Here is a 14,896-nt window from a genome sequence, read left to right on the forward strand (position 1 = left end):
CAAACTCAAACTTTCTGTTTTTTTATCCTTACAGAACTGTCTATTTTTAAAGTGGCTATTAACCTTTGTTTTGATTCACCTCATTTCTGTGTCACATACAGTAAAGTCACACTTCCTCTTCACACGTAATTGTTCCTCAAAAAGATCTAAAACTGTCCCACTTTGTTTCGAAACACCTCTGACCCAGTGACACACATCGCTTCCTTCTCATGTTCGGAACCGTTTTAGTACTTTCTCCACCACACAAGGATCTATAATAAGACGTGTGGGAGGCCTGTTCATTTGTCAGGACTCAGAAAGTTCACAGTTTGACATTTATCATTATCTATGACGTCCGAATACAATTTTCTTTGTTGGCTCTTGTAGAACTTTGACTCAGAAGAAGGAAATATGTGCTAACTGTATCGGCCTGGTTACTTTGGTCGGGACAGTGAGGATAATGGAATAATTTCAATACAACCTTGTACAGATTTTCATGGTATCCAGATTATCCATCATAACGATTTTTGTGATCCTTTAGTGGTCAAAATTTCACTTAACAATATAAGAGTCTTTTATTCATCTCTACTTTTGTTTATGTCTATATTGATAGAGATAATTAATCAGTTGATGGATAGAAATTGATCAGCCACAGTTAGTTGCTAACATTCTTAACTAAGTTCATGTTCATGCTAAACATCTAAGCATCGTCATTGTGACCCGTTAGCATGAAGACATACATATTTTTAGCTCAGCGGTCTTAAAGAATTTAATGTAAATATTTATGTGTCGATTAACTGATTCGAAAAATGTCATCATGACGACTTTAACTGAGCCTCGACAGAGTGACACAAGTTATTCCTCTTGTTTCTGGAAGCACTGGAACAAATGCCTGTATTACAATGATCTTATTATTCTGGATTTGTGGGCTGCTATGGTTATGTATTCAATTCAATTGTCTGCCATATTCTACTTTTGTCCAATGTGCACATGGAAGTTCAACACTTTGAATTAGATTCCTATATTCACAGTAGACGCAGAACTAATAACACCTGAATGTTCCTATCATTTTTTATCTTCATCACAATAATATTTAATTCAGTTATCCTCCGACAACTCTCTTTCAAACCCCTCCTTTAACATATCATAACCTGCAAGCAAAACAAGTCTGAATATGTCTCTTCACCGTGTCAGTGTTCATATCTCCGCTCCGAGTTCTGGCTTGAGCTTCCCAGTCAGTCACATTCCAGTGTGTGACTGCAGGTACGAGGCTGATGAAGAGTGAGGCAAAGAACGAAGGGATGAAGAACGGAGAGAAAAGTGGTGCGAGGAGGAAAACAACCCACCAATGAGGAGATGATGGGGACTCAACACTACTGGCTGCTGTTGCTGGTGCTCGACTGCCGTGAGTGGATTACAGGTAGCGTGGTGTGTGTGAATCTCCTCACACCGCACCCTGAATAAGACTGGGTTGTTTGTGGTTGTGTAGCTGTGTGTGTGTGTGTGTCGGTGTCACTGTGTGGGTCATGTTAAGTCAAGGAGTGTGAATATGCAATATTCAGCAGCTGTGGTGGACTGGCCTCCTCTGTGGACATGTCTCGTCTTGTCCTCTCAGCTCAACTGGAGCCCTTGGGCCAAACCTGCCATTAGGACTGTTGTAGACTGAGGTTGGCTTACTTAGTTGCACTAAGTGGGGTCTACCTATTTATTAAAGGTTTAAGAACATGTGATTCACTCAGGCGGGGCAACGGTGAGTAAGTAAAAACACCTTGTACGAGAGGGTGCATGTTTTTTGCATTAGCCATCACTTTCACAGTCAACACTCTGCAATGAAAGTTCTCACGAAGATTGCTCAGGTGATTGCAAATCTGACCATTTCTTTACAGGATTTGGTTGAAATCCATTATGCTATATAAAGTAAATAAATAGTAAAAGAAAAGAAAAATATGGTTAGTTCAGCAAAGTTTTCACATTTGAAATATTAAACATCCACTATGAGTAACACATAATCAAGCTTAGCATCGATATTACCCACGCCTAGTAACAACTTTAGATCCATTTATGATAGTGACCCATTTTGTCAGCTACTGGATATCTGAATTTGACCATGGGGATGAATGAAATACCTCCCACTGCAACATGCTATATCTATTTTTCATCAGAGTACACAATGAGTTACCACGGATGGCACAAAGGCGAACTTAGACACAATAACAATGCAGGCCCATCATATTTCAAACCCACAGCTACTGACACATTTTGCCATGAAAATAAAATAATCAATAATATCAAGTGAGGATGCTATTGATTGAGGGGAATGTTTGTAATGGCGAGTCAGGATCTTCTAAGATCAGAAGTATGTCGTCTGCGTAAAGACTGATTTGGTGATTTGAGGAGCTGCTGCAAATGTTGCTTTAGAGAAGTACTCCGAAGTAAAAACAATAAAAAAAAAAAAAAATCTTCTTTTCCTCAGGTGCTGTGAGTGACATCAGTCCATATATAAAGCATTATGAGGGTTTGTCATATGACAGAGAGGATCTTCACAGGATGCACTTGAGAAGCAGGAGAGACACACAACCTCAGGAATACACACTGCAGCTGGATTTGACTGCTTTTCACAGGTAGCGTCATATTTGTCTCACGTAACTGGATAGATATTCCATTGATAAACAAATGGTGATGTTCTGTTTATAACCCAATAACAGATGTGGACGATTAGTCAGTGATTGGTCCATTGAGCTGCTGTTGACAGGTCTGCATACCTTTCGCCACAGTACAAAGCTTTGACCACAGCTGTTTGTGTCTTTGTTTCCTCTCAGAACTTTCCGTCTGCGTTTGAAACGAAGCGCAGCAGCCTTTTCCCAGAATTTCATGGTCGTCAGTGAAAATGGTTCCACATCTGCTGACCTCTCCCACTTATACTCAGGAGTACTGGAAGGTTGGTGCAACAGATGAGCTTTATTTAATTCAATTGGAATGATTTCACAGGAATTAAAGGGATTAATCAGATAATATAAAAGTAATTTATAACCGGAAGGGTTCAGATCAAACATCTGGATGAAACATCTGGATGAACTCCTGTTTAAGACATTACTCATATTGAAATCTGAGCTGATTGGATTAAATTAGGGTCACTTTACTTTTTTTCTTGTCTTGCCTCATATGTCACCTCTTGTATGTCTCTGATGCTTCAGCCCTGACTACAATCTCTACAATTACGTATTAGTATCATACCTAGTAACTGTCCGTCTCACTAATCTCTTCTCCCTGCTCATTTCCCACCTGTCTGTCTGACCTGTTATCTCTCTCGACCTGGTCTTGCAGGTGAACATGGCTCAGTCTGCCATGGCTCTGTGTTACAGGGTCAATTTGAGGGAACCATCCACACGGACAACGGGACTTATCACATAGAGCCTGTCCACAGATACACCAGCAGCCAAACAGATCACCACTCTATAATCTACCATGAGGATGACATGGGTAAGACAACTTTCATTTTTCCACTGCGGGGGGGGACTTCAGAACATGTTGCCTCAGCAAACATTTTCATGCTTCTTTTGGCTCCTTGGTAACTTTTAACTGCTCACAAGTGTCCAGAATACAAAAAAATAGAAACCCTGGATCTGTTCTGGCTGAAATTCTCCAAATGACAACCCAAAACCCAGCTGCTTTTCCTGGCTGTTCGGTGATGATGGCAAGAGCACAAGAAGAAATTCCACGCTACAGTAGATCTCCCTCAACATTTTGATTCACAGCCCTCTTGATGCTTTCGCAGAAACTACAACTACAGTATATATCTAATCCTCATTGATGCACTTTCTCACACGGCTTCTGCAGCTGCGGCTCCAGCACGTACAAAGGTTACCAGGTTTAAGGAACTGGCCTCACCCTTAACTTGTAGCAAGAGTGTAGTTATGATTTCACAGAGCCTATTTAGAGCTCTGAGGGGGGTGTTGGTTAGGACTCACCGTGGGCACCAGCCAAAGAAAAGATAAACTGAGGATGGGGTGACTTTTGTAAGGGGAGGAGGAGGAGAAGTAGTCGACTAAAAAAAGAGGAAGACGAAACAGTAGGAGGAGACAGAGGAGGTTCAGTACGAGGTGGCTGCGTGGTCACATTTGCATAAGAATAACAATATTTCCAAGATGTCTTTTTCATGGAAACATGGTGTAGATTGTGCCAAAAACGCCCGTCCCCACCCCCCCCGTGTTTGTCATTAGGTCCACACAGACACTGTGACTACCTTCCTCCCTTCCTCCCTGTACCCCCTGCCATTTATTCAACCCCTTTCAGAACCGTAGCAAAGTTTAAATTACAGAGCGCTGCGACTGACAACATCCTGTTCTATCATTCACAGGCCAGCGTATCTGCAGGAAACTGTGAAAGATCAGGCAGATTAAATTTCGATTAACAATCAATGCTTCCATACAAAGTGGTAAATTGGGACATGGAGGGCTGATGTAATGCTTCCACTCCTGTGTGTATTTTCACTTCCTTAAAGTTAAATAAAGGACCTTCATTCCCCTGGGACAGAGGAAGTCAAGAGGTTTCACCTCTGACACACATGGCAACTCCTGCGCAGTATTTATAATCTATGCTTAATAGAACATCTGAATAGAATGTTCATGTTCAAGTAAAATACATTCAAATCATATTAAGAATATAAATAAAAGTAAGTAATTTTGTTGATAAAATAATAATTAAAGTTTACCATACTATAAAAGAGAGAGAGAGAGAGAGAGAGAGAGAGACCTAAATCAAACCCAACTTCATGTGACTTTCCTCCTTCCAACGTCTATAAAAGGTTAAGTATTAACTTCACATTTCCTCGAGGTTAATGTAAACTAAAAATCAGCAGACTTTATGTTCATGTTTAACTACTGACATATTAATTACTTCCCCTAACTGAGAGTGAATAAGCTGTCAGTGAACTTGGGTGGGATCCGGTTTTATCTTCCTCATGATTTGAACATTAAATGTTCAGGTTTCATTAAGATTTCACACATATATATTCTTCATTTTCAAACATCTATTTCCTCATATGATTTGAGGCCGAATGACATTATACAAGCAGGAGGGATTTGAGAAATGTCTCGGGTGAACACTGACCTTGAGATGTTGCAGTAATGTCTTCAGCTTATCAGTTCTTAGCATTAGTGTGAAAAAGACACAGCTGTTACAGTTCCTGCATACCATAATCTGGGAACATACCCGGAAAAAAATTCCTGATAATAACATTTAAAATGTTCTTTCCAAAGAACCACTCTGACAGTATCAGTACAGCACATTAACCCCGATGGAGGCTTCATAAATTGCGTAAATGGGGAGGATTCAGGTTGATTGATGAGATCTGGACACATGAGATAGAAAACATCCCACCAAGCGTCTGAACCATGTTATTGTTGGGTAGATCAGAGATTCCATCAGAGTGATTCCCAAGTTTTCCTTAGCAGTGGTGCGCATAGGCGATTATACAGAGGAAGTGGAAGGAAGATATCTATACTGAACTGAGTTTTGTTCCATGTTTAGGGTTATCTGGCATTTTTGATCTCACCAATAGGGCACTTGAGGGCACTTGAGGGCACTTGAGGGCACTTGAGGGCACTTGAGGGCACTTGAGGGCACTTGGCACCTCAGGCCAAGCTCAAAGTGGCTTGAAGAACTCACTTGCTCTGACCCAAAGATATATTCATGAGGCATTTATTGGCAGAAACTGAAAGACAAACATTGAGGTATTGTCGTATTATAACACACAGACATACTGCTTGGAAAATACTTCTTTTTTTAGCCAGAGTAGTGCCAGAGTTGTGTCTGCCCCCAAGAAACAAAACTGCGTAACTATAACAATATAAACTTGCACAAGAGTGGGATTGAAAGTGTCATATATGCGAGTGTGAGGTGAGATTGTAATTTTGTGTTGCTGTGGAGCCCATTCATAACTGTCACATACTCAAAGCTCCCTGCTGGAAGGAGACCTGAGGCTCTGGCAGACATTTTCCATATTACTCTCAACGGTTGAACTCGTTTCCAGCTTTCGGAATGTGACACTAATTTTTCAGCTGGGAAAATCCTTTTTCTTTTCTTGGCTTGTGGTCGTACAGCAGTTTGTCCTGTCAAGAGGCTCCATACTCAGGTCACTTACAGGCTTATTCTCTGCTCACTCCTCTGGAGAAAAATGTCTCTTGTTGCTACTTGGGCAAGTAGTGTCATTGGCAAACTGAGAGAAAAAGAGAGAGAGCGAACATGGGCTTTCAGAAAGGTCTGGAAATAATTCCATCAGTGGGTCGACGCCCGGCATTTAGGCATCCATCCATCCTCCCCCAGGCAGCCCACCCCCACTCATGCCATGTAAAGAACAACTTGCAGGGTTGTGATTGGCTGAAGGAGTTTTTTCGCTGGATGGTCTGATCCAATCGTGTGTTGTCATTTTGGGTGACCAGCTAACTGAAATAAACATTTCCTGATACTGTCACTCTCTCTTTACTGTGAACGACATGTGAAAGTGATTATTATTATGTACGTGTGGAATTCAAAGCCATTTTTTCTTTATTTATGTAGCTGGGAAAGTTTTGTCTTTTTTTCTGTTGGTCTGGATTTGTGCGTAACTCCAGTGAAACATATTATTGTCATTATTTTTGAATGGTTATGAAACATGTCCAGTCCTTTACATTTTACTTACACAGTTTCCCCTTTATTCATAAACCCCCCACAGCTTCTCACCATAACCCTCACACTCTCTTTTGCAATGACATCCTTCTGGCCTCATTTTTGTGGAACTCTCAGACTTGTCCAGTACAACGCAATGAGCCAGTTTATGCAAATATAACTGCAATCCCATCCTTGTTGCATCAGTCTGAGCGAGACAGACGTCCCAGAGGTGTTGCAAATCGCAGACGATGAAATTGTTTTAGTGAAATCAAACCAGAAGCCATCACAGCATTTTCCACAGGCCGCCCCCTAAGGACCCCACTCCAGACCCCTGCACTGATTTCCACATGTGGCACCTCTATTTATCAAGTGTCTGAGAATGTGTGTGTGCTTCTGCCCATGTTAGCTGCTCGATGTGTTGGTCACTAAGGAGCTGATTCCAAATGATCTCTGGACTTATTGTTTCTGCATGACAAACAGTTGAAGAATATTTCTAATGCAAGAAAAACTTGTCTGTGAAACTGCAGGCAAATGATCGATAAAGCTCTTGTTGTCTATAGCTGTTCCACAACCTGATATGTTTCATGAAATCCTTTTGGCCCCGAAGATAATTGGATATGTGTGTGACTCCTCTTTTTCAGATATTTGTTTTCTTCCAGTTTCATGTCCGTTGTGTGTGAGAAACGTCCAAAACACATCCACTCTCTCGCTCTGAATGTTCCTGATGTAACGGGTTCACAGTGACATTTTCAAGAAATTTTACTTGGACCCTGGCAGTGAAAGTTGAGACAAATTTGTGGGGAAACTTACTCAAACATTTGCTCTCTGACACACAGATGCTCCGGGTAATTTCAAGAGATTACCTGGAGTTCAGTGCACGTCTGACAGCAATTTATGGACTTATATTAGAAAACAAGTCAGAATAAAGCACAAACTTTTTCAATTAAAGTCACACAAGTTTTTATTGATTTCATCATGTAGCTCACCTCCACTGCACAAATACTCTCATGTCTGATAACGACTCTATTTGCACAAAGGAGCTTCCCTCAGGACCTTGATAGTGAGAGTAATTACACACACACACACACACACACACACACACACACACACACACACACACACACACACACACACACACACACACACACACACACACACAGCAACACATTTACAGTGATGAATTCAGTTTAAACAAACATTTTCCATAGATCAGGCTGTGACCCTGGTCCACGTTACAGGTGTGTTTATTTGTGCGCTGATCTTACATAATATCCTGTTTGCTCCAACAAATGAACGGCAGAGGGTTAAACCAAGCCCCAGGTTTTATCTTCCTCCAATTATTCATTCATTGTTTTATTTGGGGACACGCACGTCCACAATCCAATGAGTCATCATGGCTTTAATAAACATTCCCCCGACGGAACAAACATGTTCAGGTACAAACTCACCCACAACATTGTTTCCCTGGTCTTGTTTGTGTTTCACTGTGTATCTTCGTGTGTGTTTTACTAAACAAGAGTAAATGTAATCCTTTGAGTGTACGTGTGCATCAGTGTCTGTTTGTTTCTCTGCAGTCCTGCCACTCACGACACCCGGCTCTGATGGAATCTGTGGTGCAGATCGTCTGAACGTCCTCGCCCAAAGCCTCAGACCCGATGAGGTAGGGCAGTCCAGACATCACCTCAGTGAGGACGCACACAAACACACTGGTCTTCATTTTTTTTCTTTCTTTGGCTTCAAAAGTTCCTCGTCTGCAACATTTACAGCCAATTCACTCCAACCCAGGAAATGTCTCTCTGAGGTGATTTCACCGACGAGTCTGTTAAAAGTGACCTAATTGATGAGGGTCATCATTCACTCTGTCACTTTGATGTAGCTTGCTTGGTCACCAACGGCAAATTACATGGCCATAAAGACAACTGTTAGAATCAGAATGCACTCAGTAGAGCACATATTCCACAAACGTATAGATATCAGTCCTCTGAACATGACTGACTCATCAAGATTCATGAATTATTACCTGATAAATCAATGAAAGCGTTGCAAACACCTTATCTCGCAATGTTAAAGTGAAATAAACCTGGATCTGTCCCCTGGGTTCGGGGGTTTTCTTGGACCCATATCACATCCTTTAACCAAGTTCCATGGTGCTCTGTTAAGTTGTTTTTGCGTAATCCTGCGAACTAACAGACAAACAAACAAATGCAGATGAAAACATAACATCCTTGCCGGAGGTAATTAGACAAAGAACATTGCACAGAGACAAGCTGCTTCTCTGTGGACCTAACCTACATTGACGAAGACCTGAATACTTGAAATGACAAAAACAGGTATAATGGAATAAACATCTGCAAATTCCATTCAGTGTATCTCTCCCTTGGGTGTCCCATGTGTTCGACCGACGAGGTGGTGGTCTCAGTGTCCATTGTCCACAGTGGTAGATGTCTGGACATTGGTGCGGGTCCATTCTGAACAACATGCCTGCTGGTGGAGATCATTTCCACCGTGTGATAATGAAATGGTCTGAGCAGATGTAGTTCCCAGTGGAGAGTCCAAGTTGCCTTCTGGTCACTTCACGCCTGCTCTCCTGCTGGGACACTAGTATCAGCAGTGTGCCGACATGGAGACTATGTGTTTAACGTGTTGAAATGATGTGAACTCATGAGCTTCACCTGAAAACCAGGGAACATATTAAACCATAAATCTGAGGAGACATTTAAATGTATCCTGGGGACTTGGCAGGCTTTGTCATTAATCTTCCTACCATCTGACCAACTGCAATCTGTCCGTGCAACTTTCTCCTACAGGAGGCGCCAGCGAGACGGTCTAAGAGGACATTGGATGAGTCAAAGACCAGCTGCCTGCTTCACCTCCATGCCGACCACCTCTACTACAAGAAGTTCAACTCTGTGAAAGCTGTCGTGGCTCAGGTGATAAGTTCAAATCTATAAACATCATCAATCACTTTGACAAGATGTGATACTTCATATGAACCAAAACACATAAATCCTAATCCCTTATACCTGTGGACTGAGACTGGTGTATTTAGATGCCGCTGATACCTGAGCTGCCTGAAGTCCAGGCCTTTAGAAAACAGGGCACACCAGAGCGTAGTGTAATGGAAAATCCAGCAGGAGCCTCGGAACACAACAGGATTTCCTCAGCTGCTGGTTGCGCAACCCATGCTTTGTTTACAAACCTGTGTCTGAATATAGTGTCCTGTGTTTAGGGTACATGCTGCCACTATCAAAGGTCAGTTGATGTAATTCTTTGTCCTAAAATCTTATCTCAATCAAACAAGTGAAACTATGTAGCAGCAGGGTTCAATTTACCTGCTTGTGTTTACAAAAAAACCCAAATACATTTAAAAGTGTATCAGCTGCTATTCACCACTAGATCAGAGTTCTTTCTTCTGTCTTGAAAACCGAATTTAAATATTTTTATATATTTGAACTGATCCAGTCTGAGTGTTCTGTAAACTCACAGTGAATCTGTGATCGCAGGTGAAATATTCTAGTATTTCTCTCTTCATTTTTGGTTAAAGGAACATTTTGTTTGGCAAGGGTGGTCATTATGGTCATTATTCAATTTTAATTAAAAAATATGTATCTTTATTTAAATAGCACTAGACAAAGTGCTTCACAAATAAAAAACTTAAAACATGTGAAAACACATAAAAAAACCATACATATGAAAACACAGTTATAAAAGAATAAAGACTAAACATGTGACAGAAATTTAAGCATGACCAACAATCATAATCACAATAAAAAAAGTAGGTAAAATCAGGGACTGTGCATTTTAAGCTTTGATTTAAAGGAGGAATTTTACATCATTATTAGAAATTGAAGTACAGTGTATGTTACTATATAAACGACGGTTCTGTTGCTGCTGTACGGCAAAGTAAAGGGCTCAGTGCCATGATCCTGCTCAGATGCACACAGCTGTCATGGTATACCTCACAGGGGGGGTAGAGACGACGTTGAGAACTTTCTCTGTCTTCAAGGACATGGAGTGCCGACATTTGGCAGCCTGGCACGGAGCCGGTAGCTGGTCCTGTCCCCCCCCCCCACCCCTCAGCTGCACCAAGCAGCTCCAGTATGAAGCAACAGACATAAGAATTTCACTCTGAGGTTAAGCAGGAGCCGAGATGATCGACTCCGGGCAAAAACACCAGCTCTTCTGAAGATATAGTGACCTCCCTCTGGTATTTAATACACTCTGAGGTGGCTCATTACATTTAAAATGTCAAACATTTCCAACCCTTAGTCCCATGCTCTTGACCTTTGACTTTGTTGAAATACTGAAGGATTCTCTCAGCTTCACAGAGCAGGAGTTGGTCCATGTGGTAAAATCTACCAATCTAACTTTCAGAAGAATTTTCTTATACAGCTAGAATTAAAACATTTTTTTACTTTGATTTCGAATAATTTTAGGTGTTAATCGATCTTTGTTTCAGTGTCAGCTGACGTGCAGTGAATTCAAACTGGAGTCACATACTGGGATCTATTTTAACCATAGACTCAATAAACACAAATCAAATAACTAATTAAAAACAAACTTATACAAAACCAATAAAAAATAACTGTGTTATAAAAACTGAAACGGCAGAAACCAAAAATGTATTTATGGAACATGTACTTTGACTTATTAGTTTAGTCCATGTCCATTCCATTAACAAACACTGCAGCCAGCCAGTAGGTGACTTTTTAGATGCTTTGGCCGTCTTCTATCTTTATATGTAATCTAAGATATTAATGATCTAAGCTCTTGATGCAAGTAGATTTGTCATGGTGTGCCAGGCATGTTTATATTTTGGGTGGAGAATGCTACAAACCAACAAGAGTGCAGTCTCCCAGGTTGCACTGGTACCTCAGCGAATTGTTCTTAGAAGAGTTAATTAATATATAATTATAAACAGGGTAAACAGTGTTGTTTGGATTTACCCCTGAAACTCCAAAAGTGTTTTGTGGGCTCAAACACTTCACCCACCCCTCCATGGGCATAGTGGTGAGCAGATAATGAGAGAATTTGAATATCTGGGTGAACTGTCCCTTTAAAGTAGGTTTCTGTTGGTCAATAGTTCATTCACTTTTCACAGCCTAACAGAAGCTTAATGTGCCCACAATGCACCGGACCACATGTTATTTTAAAACCTTTAAAACACACCCAAGGGGCGCAAATGTGTTTTCTTTAAAAACAACGTGGGCACGAGCAGGCAGCCGTCAACTGCGTCAGTTTGAAACTACAGACATCTGGTGTAAGAGCCCACTGTGTTAAAAGCTGCCTGTCTGCTGGTGTGTGTGCATTGTCTCAGTGTAATACGCAAAAACAAGTGTCTGTCTGTGTTCAAGTTTGTATGTCTGAACGAAGCTTTTGTGATTGGGGTCAGAGGTCACATGAGAAGCTCTTCAAGTACTGAGTTTAGCCAGGTACTGAATCCAGAGGAGCAACATTAATATAATTTACTTTTAATTTGCTCTAAATTAAAACCAATACACAGTATTTGTTTTGCATTCCATATTAGCTACGAGGTTCTGAGCTTACAGATGTTGAATGTCATCAAATTGATTCACGTTCATGCTCCCAGCAGCTGATCCGGGGGCCAAGTTGGGACGAGTAACACTTATACTTTGTGTTTTTCCTGTCGTGGAGTCTGTTCTGCATCTGTGCTTATTTTTAATTAAATTTCTCAGTGGTCAAAGGAAGGTCAGTCAGTTTGTCCTTCACTCTTCTCTGCCGACACGGTATTTTATTTTCTCTCCAGCTTTTCTCCTGCTGTCCGTCCTCTCGTCACCTCCTCCGCCCCCCCTCAGATTCTTTCCATCTTAAACACTCACACTTGTTGTTGTCCCTGGTTCAGACCCAGGCCGTTGTTACAGCGGGCGGGAAAATATCATGTAAGTTATGCTGTGATGCGATCTTTGAGTGTAAAGAAAATGCTTGTGTCAATCACAGCTGACCTGGTTTCAGTGTCTCGTGCATCTAAGGTGTCAATATTTACATCTATGGTCATGTCCCAGCGGGCTGCTCTCCTGTATTTCCATCTCCTGCTGTATAGACTAAGACCTGCGCATGTGACTGGTTTGCACGTGCCTCTCTGAATGTGACAGGCTGTGCTACCCACTGTGGAAACAACCTGCGAATAACCAGGACTTAAAGTTTACCTGTCATGATCCTTTTATAAATCAGGAGCGGGACTTGATTTATACGTATGTTTGGGCACCAGAGGAGAAGCCGTTCTGAAAACGAGAACAGGATGTTAAAGATTTGCTCTTGTGATTGTCAAACTCCTCTGTCGGTCATTGTGTTGTTCTGTGTCGCCAACCTCGGCCTCCCACTGCCTGAAGGATCAGAAACAGGCGAAGTTACTGATGATATTTCGGACTGTTTTCTCACATAACCTGTTGTCTGCCTCAGGTTGCCTCCTACATGCAGGCTGTGAACGACATCTTCGACAAGGTGGACTTCGATGGAGTCAAGCTGATCAACTTCAAAGTGAAATCTCTCACTGTAAGAGCCTCCTGTTCTCAAATAAACACACCATCGTCCCAAATCATAGAATGACTGCGTTTACACGGACGCCAATAATCTGCCTCATTCTGAATAAGACATTACGGTGATTATAAGGTTTACATGAGTTGCTCATAGAATACTCCATTCATTTACACGTGTAATTAGTTTCATGTCAACATAGACACATTCTTTATTTTCCCCCAAAGTGTCACCAACACAACCAGCACGTAAACTTGCACCTGAAGCAGCTCCTGGTTGACAGAGGGAGACATTTGGTCCAACATCACGTCGACTACATCACACGTCTGATGTTCCCGTGACCTTTCTGAAAACATTGACATTGCGATGTTTGCGCCCATTTGAAAACTTAAGTAATGTGAACTCATTCAAGTACCAGTCATCTTGTGTACGCTCAAACCCAGGACATGCATCATCAAGTAGATGACTGTCGTATGTCCATGTTGCAAAATGCAGTGAATACTCCACATTATCACACTATACTGTTTACATTATTGTGTTAATCGCATAAGGAATATTGGTGTCCATGTTAACATGTCTACTGATGCAGCTCAGATGCAGTCAACTGAAAACTCCGTGCAACCAGTGATCCTGGCTGTCACACATTAAATTCTTTATCCCCAAACATGGCATGACCTTGTTAACATGAATGGGAGGTTTTTCAATGAGGCATTGATTAAGATAATCAGGTTAAGCCACTGGGTGTCAGGCGCTGCCCATACGTCTTCTATAAGTCTTACTTTCTCAGCGCTGTGGAGCAGTGAGTAAATGTTTGTGTCCTACACAATGTCCTCCATTGATTTAAGAGCGTGACTCCGTTTCTTCCTCAGGTGATCACAGAGGAGGATAAGAGCAGTCCTCTATATCCTCGGTTCATCGGGCCTGAGAAACTGTTGAGTCTTTACTCTGAGAGCAACTGGGGGAACTTCTGTCTGTCGTACCTGCTCACTGACAGAGACTACAGCGGAGTGCTGGGACTCGCCTGGGAGGGCAAGGCCGGTGAGTCACTGTGTTAAAGTGTCCAGTATTACACATTGCGCTGCTCCCTCTCTGGCCTGCATGTGTGACACAGGATCACTGCAGGTTACGTTCAGTGTCTCCAAATAAGGGCCACTTGTTTGAACCACGACAGAGCTGAATCTGGAGGGTTGACTTGTAGGAATTCAACTGATGATGATTATAGAAAAGGGAAAGCAGGTGTAAAAACCTCTACAAATGCACACTGGATCTCTGGTTCATGTTTGCCAAGGAGATGCAACAAGTTGTTTACACTGCAGCGCCAATGCTTCTGAATCCAACCTTGGCTGAGATGATGTTGTGGCACACAGAGCTGCAGCACTTGTTCAGCTTCCATGTCAGGCCTGTTACTCAGGCAGTGTTTTGGCTCCAGCGACCAAAAGCAAAACGTGACTGAACTCCTCAATGAACAAACAGTGATTTGCATGTAAATCTGCCTCGACCTCCGCTGTTAGACTCCAATCATTAGGAAATATGATTAACAAACATTAGAGACATTATTGTATACCTAGTTTTTGTGTGTAAAAAATGGTTTTATTTTTTACATACAAAACCCCCAAAATAATCTTGGTATCTAAATAAAGGTTACACTTGGGACATTTTTGCAGAGGTGTAAGCATCAGTATAGATGTTAAAGGTCGGAATAAATGAAGATGGAACACAACATAAAGTTCAACATACTGTAACCACAGAAGAACTAAGATGACACATGTGATTT

At 41.6% G+C, this 14,896-nt stretch overlaps 1 protein-coding gene across 3 annotated transcripts in view; it reads left to right on the forward strand.

The window, feature by feature from the left end:
• Positions 1 to 558: 558 nt before the first annotated feature.
• Positions 559 to 14,896, forward strand: part of si:ch1073-396h14.1 (disintegrin and metalloproteinase domain-containing protein 10) — a 28,219-nt gene continuing 13,881 nt past the window's right edge. The window contains exons 1-8 of one of the 3 annotated variants that reach the window (XM_035177636.2): positions 559 to 1,399; positions 2,453 to 2,600; positions 2,799 to 2,917; positions 3,304 to 3,459; positions 8,202 to 8,287; positions 9,435 to 9,557; positions 13,048 to 13,140; positions 13,992 to 14,160. In XM_035177636.2, coding sequence (XP_035033527.2) covers positions 1,336 to 1,399; positions 2,453 to 2,600; positions 2,799 to 2,917; positions 3,304 to 3,459; positions 8,202 to 8,287; positions 9,435 to 9,557; positions 13,048 to 13,140; positions 13,992 to 14,160 — 958 coding nt within the window. In that variant the 5' untranslated portion in view covers positions 559 to 1,335. Of the gene's footprint in view, positions 1,400 to 2,452; positions 2,601 to 2,798; positions 2,918 to 3,303; positions 3,460 to 8,201; positions 8,288 to 9,434; positions 9,558 to 13,047; positions 13,141 to 13,991; positions 14,161 to 14,896 lie in introns of those variants that run through there. The other 2 variants (XM_047342783.1, XM_047342784.1) reach the window with 2 other exon arrangements.

This window comes from Hippoglossus stenolepis, chromosome 14 (assembly GCF_022539355.2).
Source record: "Hippoglossus stenolepis isolate QCI-W04-F060 chromosome 14, HSTE1.2, whole genome shotgun sequence".
NCBI classification, from domain to species: Eukaryota; Metazoa; Chordata; class Actinopteri; order Pleuronectiformes; family Pleuronectidae; genus Hippoglossus; species Hippoglossus stenolepis.